This window comes from Patagioenas fasciata, chromosome Z (assembly GCF_037038585.1).
Source record: "Patagioenas fasciata isolate bPatFas1 chromosome Z, bPatFas1.hap1, whole genome shotgun sequence".
Classification (NCBI taxonomy): Eukaryota; Metazoa; Chordata; class Aves; order Columbiformes; family Columbidae; genus Patagioenas; species Patagioenas fasciata.
The window spans coordinates 50,002,606-50,012,858 of NC_092560.1; the positions used below are offsets into that span (position 1 = coordinate 50,002,606).

The 10,253-nt window shown below is 40.0% G+C and overlaps 1 protein-coding gene across 1 annotated transcript; it reads right to left on the bottom strand.

Annotated features, from left to right (window-relative positions):
* Positions 1 to 1,483: 1,483 nt before the first annotated feature.
* On the bottom strand, positions 1,484 to 9,977 carry TMED7 (transmembrane p24 trafficking protein 7). Its single transcript, XM_065860448.2, has 3 exons — positions 9,615 to 9,977; positions 6,673 to 6,918; positions 1,484 to 4,375 (listed from the first exon to the last, which is right to left on the bottom strand). Exons 1-3 carry the CDS (start codon positions 9,804 to 9,806, stop codon positions 4,139 to 4,141), a joined length of 675 nt encoding a protein of 224 aa, XP_065716520.1. The 5' UTR covers positions 9,807 to 9,977; the 3' UTR covers positions 1,484 to 4,138.
* Positions 9,978 to 10,253: the final 276 nt, after the last annotated feature.

Sequence of the window (10,253 nt, forward strand, 5' to 3'; positions counted from 1 at the left end):
ATTTCTCCAGAAGTAGGAGTATGGCTTCTGCCTGTGAAGAGCCGAATTAGGTAGAAAGCAAAGGCATGAAAAGTTTGCACATCAAGAATAATGATTAAGAGACACTTTGATGGCACCTGGAGGTGAATCCACACAAAAGCCTCTAAAGTGAAGAACAATGACTCCAGAGTTGCATTAAACTACATATATCTGAGATAATACGTAATAAGCTTGCTTTCCTTTAGAGATGTAGAATACACCTATAAGCTGCAAAAACCCACACTACTTAGGAAACCGGATCCATATCACATGATGAACTTCACTGACACAGCAAGCACAGAACCTCTCCTGGAGCACCCTAGTGCAGTATAACCGCTTTCTGCACACTGACGTGTTAGACCGTAACTCCCCACTGCACCGCAGCATCAGGCTTTAAAAGTTTCTTTCAATAATTGTTGCCATTACATAAATCATACAAAATCCAGGTTATGCCCTCAGGTAGCCTGGCAGTCCAAGAAACTGTTCAAAATTGGTTACAGTGGTCCTGAGTATGTTTCTACTTCATCTTTGATAAAAGCCTTCATCATCATACAAGTCAGCTGATCCACGACTCATCTTTCACTTTGTCTAGTTTTTTGAGTTGTTGTGGTTTTTTTTTTTTTTTTTGGTAAGATGATCAGCTTTAAGTCGAAAAGTACTTCGGACCATAACTTATCCTAAACTACTTTCAAATTGTGGGTGCAAGGTACCTAAATACAACCCAGACAACTACTTGAACGTAATAGTAACACATCACTGAAAGAGGAGAACTTGTACTTCTAGATGAAAGGTTTTTTTTAATGCAAGCACTGTAAATATCCTTGAAAAATTCTGAATGTACAGCAGCCGATAAGGAAGAAACACAAACAGCAAAACATTTTGGAAGGTGCCCACATTAAGCAATTATGCCTACTTAAATCTGTTTTTTAAAGCTTAACTGGTATGTGCTAAAATTCAGCAAGAAGCTAAGCAATACAAAGTATCTCTGGTCACACATTTAGTTACATAATATTCAAAGTTTATATCTCATAATTAGAGAACACCAGTTGGATGTGTCTTTCTAGCTCATTCCATCTTGACTGTCTGTCTACAGAACTGACGTGAAAAGATGTTGTAGGTCCCAAATAATTCCTGGAACTGTAGTCCCATACTTAAATTTACACCTCAGCAGGAACAGCTTTATGAACATTACTGCCTGCACTGCTAACATGCTGAGCAAAGAGCCAGTAACCACACTGTCTCACCGAAACGTGAGTTTTTCCAGTGACCTGGAAGCACAGCTACTTATGAACAGCAGTGAACCTGCACTTCATGATGTACAGCAACAGAAGTAATGATCAAGTGTCAGGTGGTAGATTAACTGTAATGTGTTGAAATACAAGCTGACTATTAAAATCATTATTCAAAGCTTTTTTGAAGAATAATGGTCCCCACACACACATGCAAACAAAACAATCAGACCACATTCATATATTAATTTTTATTTTCCCATACAATATTCACAGGGTCTGCTTTTTGTCTTACTCAAACTAAATTTTATTTTTTTTCTGCAAACTAAAACAAGAACTGACATTTCAGGACATGAAAAGCAGTTCCGTAAACAAAAAACATCCAAGGAAGAGCTGAAACCCAGGGCTATTATCTATTAAAAACACAGTTATATCCCCATTAACGCAGGGTGTTTACTTGTATCACACCAAAAGTCATAATGCATTTCTTCACCCACTGCGTGTTAGCATGTGTTTTATTATACCCTATTCAGTCACTTAAAAACTATATACAGCTATGTTTAAACGTGTATTTGTGCCATGTTTTTAATAACACAAAAATAAAGGCATTTTTAAGCTATTGCTGCATATTATGCAGCAGGATACCAGAGCACTGGATCAGATACCTAACTTCAATGCAAAAGTCAAGCCCACTAAACCTCTGCAGTGGGAGTAATATTGAGCTGAACAGCCCCACTTCACACAGTCAAACATTACAAAAGAATAAGGAGACATATACTTGAGGGCCAACCATTATCTGTTTTACCCTATTGTTTACCAATTTTGACAGTACACAGAACAACTCAGTGGAAAAAAAGCCCAACATGTTCAATCTTTGAGAGAAATGCTTTTGTTGTGATTAAAGCTACACAAGCGATATTCAAACTCCAGAAGATAATAGTGGACACTATCAAAACTAAGTCATGTTTTCATCTGACACTTGCACCCAAAGTGTACCACTTGCTTCATTATTGTGTGCAATGTAACACAAATTATTGATATCAATTGCTGAAACACAAGAATAAAGCATGTAGGTACAATGAAAAATACTGTGTGCAGTTGCAGATTGTATCACAAGAAGAAAGCACTGGGGTTTTCTGTCTTCTGATCTTTGTGAGTTTAACTATTTCTGGGAAGCCTGCATCCCCAAATGTGACTGCAGTATTTAACAATCACTACAGGAGAGAAAAACATTACATACAGTCCTGAATTTTACAAACATTAAGCTTTTTAATATCCCCATGACCTTTCAAATGATTTTGGACTCGTTTGAGGTTTTTCTTCTATTTCCACAAGAGCAGTCATTCAGTTCACAAAGAGTAGGTGTACTTTTATTTTTTTCAGCCATCACAAGATTTTAAAATCAAGTTATCTTAGATCTATTCTTCAGACTGTTCAAGTGTCACCTGTACATGTAGTTTCAAATTTTTTGCTAGAAATAACACAGGTAATTAATAAGGCTTTAGCATTCCTTCTCTGTTTGCTAAGAGCTTGTTTAGGAAGCATCTTCTGAATTAGCCAGTAATATATGACAATTTTTTTAACCTTAGTTTAGGTTGCGTGCACTTAAGAATTGGTCAGTCTACTTATTCCTCCAGAGCCATTTAGAAGAGTTTAGCCCTACTATGACCAGCTCAGATCAAGCTACTTTTATGTACATACATTTACAACCTTCCACATCCAAATAAAACAAGACTTTACAGTAAATTAGCTACTGAAGACATGAGCAGTGGAAAAAATGTAATTATAACTCTACCAAAAAGACAACCTGAAATATTTAAAACATTTCCTGACCGCTAGCAAAAAAGAGTGGCAATCAGATGCACAAGGCCATCATGTATCAGTGCACCACACACAGGAAAGTAAAATTTACAGCACTCGTGCAATGCAGTATCAATATCAAATTGGCCTCTTAATAGGAAAACAATTTAGTAAAAAGCTTTGTATGTGCCTAACACATAATGGAACCTTGTCCAGTGCTGGTGCTGTGCTGCTTAACAAACCACAGTACTTCTGGTCTTAAATCCAAAAAGCAGCAGCAGCATGTACAAGTACAGAAACTGTACAGTTTCAGTGACAAAGTTAAAGACTCCCTATTTTATTGCATGTTTTTTTAAATAAACTTGGAGGTCTGGATTTTTGAGTATAGAAAGTGGATTTCCTGAGTAGTCTCAGCTTACAATTTGTTCAGTAAAACAAACATTGTAAAAGAGGAAATGTATTTATTTTAAAATAGAAGAATGTATGTTCAACCAAATATACTGAAGTACAAAATTTAGCAACTTTTGAAGACAGACACTTTCCAGGCTGATGGAGAACTTGCACCGTGATGTAGTGTCATGCTTGCAACAATTTCACAAATAAGCAAGGGGTACCCTTGGATTATTTTTTTTAATAGCAAATCAAAACAGTGCACTACAGTTCATCACATTTGCTTTTTTATAATCCAATACCTTCAGCCTGAAAATTAAAATCAAATTTTCATATATATTGTCTCTCATATCAGACACTAGACTGTTGTGTTATTTTAAATTGTTATACTGCAGATGGCTAATCTGGTAAAAATGAAACTTGGTTTGGATTAAAATCAGTAGAAACAAAAGAGAGCTGGTCACTGCCAGATATTTAATAGAGGAATCAGAAAATATTTAAGTTCCAAAGTATTTTTAAAATATTTCATATCATGTGTTCCTTTCACCAATTTTTGGGTCTGTTTTGCGATTTTTAAGGGATGAGGGGTGGACACATTTGAATGTTGCATATATTCAGATCCTTCACACGTACAATTAATTGGAGAACGGTAATTTTACAGATGAGTAGCACACAATGACCCAAACCACTACTGCTACCAGTTATGATCCAACACGGGTTGTTGTGGTTCTTTTATCCGAGAAGAAGCTTTTTAGGAGAAATACCTGCCCAATACTAACAACAAGAAGGATGATTGCTTCCCCGATCGACCAATAGGCCACTCTTGTGTTCAAATCCTCTGCTCTGCTGCGGCCCTGCGCTTCCCTCAGGCGGAAGTGAGTCTGATAATCGATGACAGACTTCAAAGCTTCATGAATTGAAACACATGCAGACTCCATCTAGAGAAGCAAACAAATACACACCACTCAATTAAGAACCCTCCAGTGCTTTTTCTGCTAAGGTTTGCAGTTTGATATTAAAAATTTGGATTCATGTAATTTTGAAAGCTAAGGATCAACTCAGCCCACTGCCAGACTGAAATACTGTAAATGCACTAAAATCCAACTTACACTGATCCAACTGTATACACAGAAATGCAACAGAGCATTAAATACAGAAGTGTGTAAAACTGAAGATCTAATGAAAAGCAATGGGTTATGAGTATGACTAAATATATCCTAAATTTATCTATATTTAGGTTCAAAATGAATATTAGGAAAAACTTCTGAAACGTCAGTCATCTCCCAGTTCTTAATTCCACACAATACCAGGAAAACAAACAGTTGTTTATAACATTAAGGTGCACATAGTATATACTAAATGCTTGTGTGTTTCACAAATAGGATATCCTTCATTGCATAATTCTCATTCAAGTTGTACAACATCCTAAAAATCCACATTACTGAACTCAACATGTTATTTTGGCAAGACACCCTTCTCTTAGTCACAAACACAAGAAGTGGTTGAACAAAGGACAATTCTGTTACCTTTCAGTGTTTCTGAATGCTCCATAACAATCTTATAACAAAGACTTAAACAAATTGCCCAATTTCATTGCCATTTTTCATTTAACAAATTGTAATTCTTCCAAGCCCTAGATAATTTTTCACATAAACATCTTCCACTTTCAGTTTATCTTCCATAACCAAAGTTACTACCCCTCCACTGTGTTTTGATCACCAAGAGATTAATCAATAGATTTGCAAAATACTTGCTTTGTAGTTTGTTTTTCTGTTTTATAGCTTAAAATCAGTATTTCCTGAAAATCAAATGGCACGACTTATTATAAAAGGAAATTTCAACACTCTGATAGCGCCACTCACAGTTACTTACACCTGTGAGTAAGCACCTTTTCAAGCTGATGACTTTCAAAATAGGTGTCTGAACAAGTTCAAGATTTTCTCAACAAAATTCTGGAAGAGGTTTTCCAAACAAAATTCTGCCACTGCTCTCACTGATAAATTAAAGAGCTCTCCTAGTCTGCACAACAGATACAAACATAAAATCACTCTGGTTTTAGGGATTGAGCTTTTATTGTCCCTGTTACAGGCTGCTCAAATTTGGTCATGCTACAAGCCTCAATAAAAACTGCAACAAAGACCTCCTTACCAAAGACAAGTTGTACTCTGAAAATCAACTTTCCTTTTGCTGAGCACCTTGTTTGTATTGTGCATGCTACAACCCGGTGATAAACTATTTTTAATGTATCTTGACCCAGGAATAACATGTTCTGCATTCTCAAAATCCTTCTGATGATGCCAAGATAGCAAAAGAAAAAACAGACAGAACACACAGACTGAAGAGAATGAAGACTAAAGTAAGGAAAAGAGATGGAAAGATACAGGATCAAGAATCAGAATACAAAATAAAGAAAAGTGGCAAGAAGAAAACAGTAAGAGCTGCAGTTGAATTAACAGCAAATGATCTACTCATTACAGATCTCAGCTACTGCAGACTAACTTGTGCTAAATCCTAAGTTAAACTGGCATTTGGGAAGTGGTATTTATATCACTGAACCCAGAGTAGCAAAAGAACGATCATGTCCAGCATTCTTTAATGGTTGTTTAAAGCAAGGCTTGGTGACAGTTATAACACAAAAATACAGTAAGAATTCATGAAGCAAGTATTTTGGGGAAGTTTTCATGTATTTAGATTGGCTAGAGGTGGTATAAAACTGTAAAATCCCGAGAATATTATAATAATAATGCTCTGACACTTCATAGTGTCTTACAAAGGACAAATATCTCGAAGCCAGGTAAATATGGCTGATTTTGTTCACTTATTTATTTAGAATTTTCTTTTCCATTTTAAATACGGCACTTACGTATTAAGTCAATTTATGTCCTCCCCCCAAAAAAGACTCTACCATTTCAAATATAAAAACAATTCTCAAAGTTTCTCCAAAGTTTGGGAGTTTTTGAAACCCTAATCCACCAATATTTACAGTTTGTGAAATCCACACTTCCAGAGGCACAGACCCACGGCATTAAAAAGAAGTTTCCTTAACAAAACCCTGCATTCTATAAATACTGTCTTCAGAAAGAAAGCTTACATGCAGTAATTCAGATTTTTTTCAAAGCTCAAATCCATTGATTTTCAAAAGTCATATAGATATCTAATGCAGCTGAACTGGAAAGAACAAAACAAAACACAACATTGCATCTAACAGCTGCTGTCAATCAAAACAGCATTTTACCTGGGTAAGTGCAGTTACTCTGTTCTCACTAGGAAACAGCGGAGGATCTTCTCCAACCTGGAAATCAAAGTACACCGTTTTGTGTGTGAAAGTAGAGAACTCGTTGCTGAAGCAGAATTTGTATGTTCCATTTCTGGAAGCAGTAAACGTGAAGCTGTCATATTGTTTCTTCATCTCTTTGTACAATACAGTGCCATCAGGGTCTTCCAACCGACAGTCAACATCATAATGACCTCCAGTGATCACCTGAAAACAAAAAAAAAACCAAGAAACTGTCTTTTTAACAAAACAAACATTTATACATCTATTTTAAGAAGTATGACTTGTCAGCTGGCACTGCAAAACTTTTGATTTTAACAAATATTTCAAAACATAATCCATTAATTTGAAAATCTTTGAAAGCAAGAGTGCAGAATTACTTTCTTACAAAAGACATTCAAAATACTTCTAGATTCAGGACAAGTAATGTCAATTCTACTCTCAAACTGTTACAAGAGCAATTTTAGTTACTTTGCTATAAATAATTGTATAACAGCAAAGGCTATAATGGCACAGCAAAGACATTACTGTAACAAATCAATCATCTGTTGGACCCACAAGTCCTCCATGGAATTGATTCAGCTGGCTGAGTTTTCTGACAGGCAATAAAACGGCTCCTTTACAGCCAAAAGTGTGTTAACTGCCCTACCAGCTCAGCCTGCTTCAGGCTGCAGGAATGGCGTTAGACCAGTAGAACAGGTACTTCAGCCCGGCTCATCTTCAAGTGTACTTGTGAACAGAGACATCCATGTTCCAGCTGGGTCTGCCACCTCCCTGCTGGCATTAGCCACAGCATTTCACCCCAAAACCAGCACATCTGCACGATGCGACTCAAAACTTCACAGAATTGTCTCAAGGTTTTTTTCAGGCTCTGATTATTGCTGGTGTACAGCACACTACACTGCAGACTAGCTATCTCACCTTTAGAGAAAGATTAATCAGTAGCTTAGGTATTCATGACTTGGTGTTCTGATGACCCTTAGGCTAGTAGTATTTTTCACACTTAACCCTTGCTCCAAACTTTCTGCATTTAAGATAAAGCACGCTGAAGGAGGAAGAGACTGATATCTAAAGGCACGTCCCTTTCACATGTGTGCAGAAATCACTGAAATATTTTAGTATCTGGGTATCTGTGCTTCAGTTCACATAGTATTATTTAAACTCACCTCAGTTTATTTAGGTATTGAGTTATTTAAACGATAATGTTAATGGTGCAACTGAAATAACAAGAGACCTGAGCAGTTGCTGTTCTGCAAATAAGAAGTTTTAAAAATATTCAGTTGGCAAGCAGTATCTTCATTTTTTCCAAAACCATGAGAGGATAAAAAGAGAAAAAAAACCAAACCAAAACAAAAACAAACAACCAAACAAAAAACAAACAAAACCACAAACAAACCAAACAAAAAACCAAAAAAACCACAACCAAACAAAAAAAAAAGTGGATGTCTGAATGTCTCTCCCTGGATTCCATCTACTTGGGATTTTTCATACAGAAAAGGTTGGAAGGAAAAACAAAAATAAGATTTTCTACAATGAAACGATGGCTCATTTTGGAAATACGATCTGAAATTTGACAAGGGCATGTTTTTTACCAATTACAGGAAAGTCACTCACATTCAGTTATATCACACACTCTGAAAGGGCCAGTTTACATATATAGGGTAAAGCAGCTTTTCCAGAACTTCAAAGTTCCCTGGGATTCTTTCCCAGACAGTCTACCAGCAGCTGCTCAAATCCAGAGTTTCCTTTTAACAATGTTACACCTGCTCTGATCACCAACAAAAGTGATAGCAGCAGGTTGATCCGCCCAGCAACTTCCAGTGACATCCACTTCAAAACAGGGGGAAAGTAGTGAACAGAAAAGGCCTTATGAAATTAACAAGCAGGGGAAACACTTGTGTAGGAGAACAGATACATCTAAGAAAGAACTAGTGCATGAAAGACAAAGTAACAAGGATGGATATTCAGCAGCAACAGGCAGCAAAATACAAAAGGTAGAAGAGCAGCTGGGAAACAAAACAAAAAAATAAAGGGTAAAAAAGAAAAGCTGAACCATAAAAGTACATAACCCCTTTGAAAGCCCTCAAAGGCTACTGTGATTCCCATCATGAAGGATGATTTCTCTCTCATGCTGCTGTACCATCAGTGACTTTACCTGCTGAAATTACAGACTGAAAAGTTCAAACTCTGATGATACACTCAAAGGCACCAAAACTGCCACATGTCAAAGCTGCACAGTATGCTCTATTGTGATAGCTGCATGTTCGAACAGTTAGAAACTGGGAAAAGTAAAAATAATTGTGCAGCCTCACTTAATACGTGCATGTTAATCACGGTTGGTCTTCAATAAGATGCCAGTTGCCTACATGTTCTATTTTTCTGTAAGACTCCTGTCTTGCCTGGGACACTTTGCTAGTACTCTATATCTATTCCATCACCTTCTTTGTTTGCTGTGTGACCCCCATCTGAACCACACTGACATATGGAGCGTTAGCTCCTTAAGTTGCATCCTGTTCATCATACAAACACTTCACAAACCACAAGACAATCGCTTCCCTGGCATCTTGTCGGGCAGGGGCATGCTGGGTGTCCGCACTGATCGGATGGGACACTGTGTGATGGTGGCCTGGGTAAAAGTCACCGCAGCTTACAGGGCCAGCTTACGTGCCCGTCTTATCCCCGAGCTGAGCACAGGCCTCCCGGTCGCTGCCGCACAGCAGCGGGCGGCGCTTCATCCGCCGAGCTGGGAACCCCGCGTTGGCTCCGGCCGCTGCCAGGAGCCCGCAGCAACCGGCCGAGCCCGGGCGGCTGCCCCGCCAGCACCACCCGCGGGCTGCGCTCCCCGGAGGCGGGCCAGGCTCCGGGCCGCGGCCCCGCAAGGCCGCCCCCGGCCCAGGCGGTACCTGGAACTCCAGGGTGCACTTGGTGCCCTGCACGATCTCCTCGTAGAAGCACTGCTTGGCGTTGTCCGGCAGCTCGAACGTGATCTCGGAGGCCCGCGCGGCGCAGGCCGCCAGCGCCGCCAGCGCCACCAGGAGGAGCGGTGGGGGCAGCCGCCCCCACGGCCCCGCGGCCCGGGAGCCCCGCAGCGGCATGTCCCGGCGCGGGGGGGAGCGAGGGGCAGGCGGAGCGCAGGGGGAACGGGCGGCCCGGCAGGTGGGGAGGGAGAAGGAAGGACGGCGGCGCCGGCGTGGCGAAGAGGCCGAGCGCGGAACAGAGCAGCCACCCGGAAGTACCCGCGCTGGGCGGCACCACGCTCCGGGAGAGCTTCCGGGTGAGCGCCCCACCCGTCCCGCGGGCGGTTTTGTAGACGTGGAGTCCGGCGTGGAGAGGGGTGGGGCCGGTGGGCGGTGAAGGGGGCGTGGTCAGTTGGGAGGGGCGGGAAAGTGGGCGGGGTCACAGAATGATAAAGTCGTTTTGGTAGGAAGAGGCTCTCAGGTCGTTGTGTCCCACAGTAACACAAATCTGGCACTAATCCGTGTCCCTAAGAACCTCACCTACACGTCTTTTAAACACCCCCAGGGATGGTGACTCCACCACTG

Excerpts from the sequence above, each read along its gene's own strand:
- TMED7 (XM_065860448.2), bottom strand. The coding sequence starts at position 9,806 with ATGCCGCTGCGGGGCTCCCGGGCCGCGGGGCCGTGGGGGCGGCTGCCC. Across the intron at positions 6,919-9,614 it reads AGTGCACCCTGGAGTTCCAG|GTGATCACTGGAGGTCATTA; the intron begins GTACCGCCTGGG and ends TTTTGTTTTCAG. Across the intron at positions 4,376-6,672 it reads GAGTAACTGCACTTACCCAG|ATGGAGTCTGCATGTGTTTC; the intron begins GTAAAATGCTGT and ends TTGCTTCTCTAG.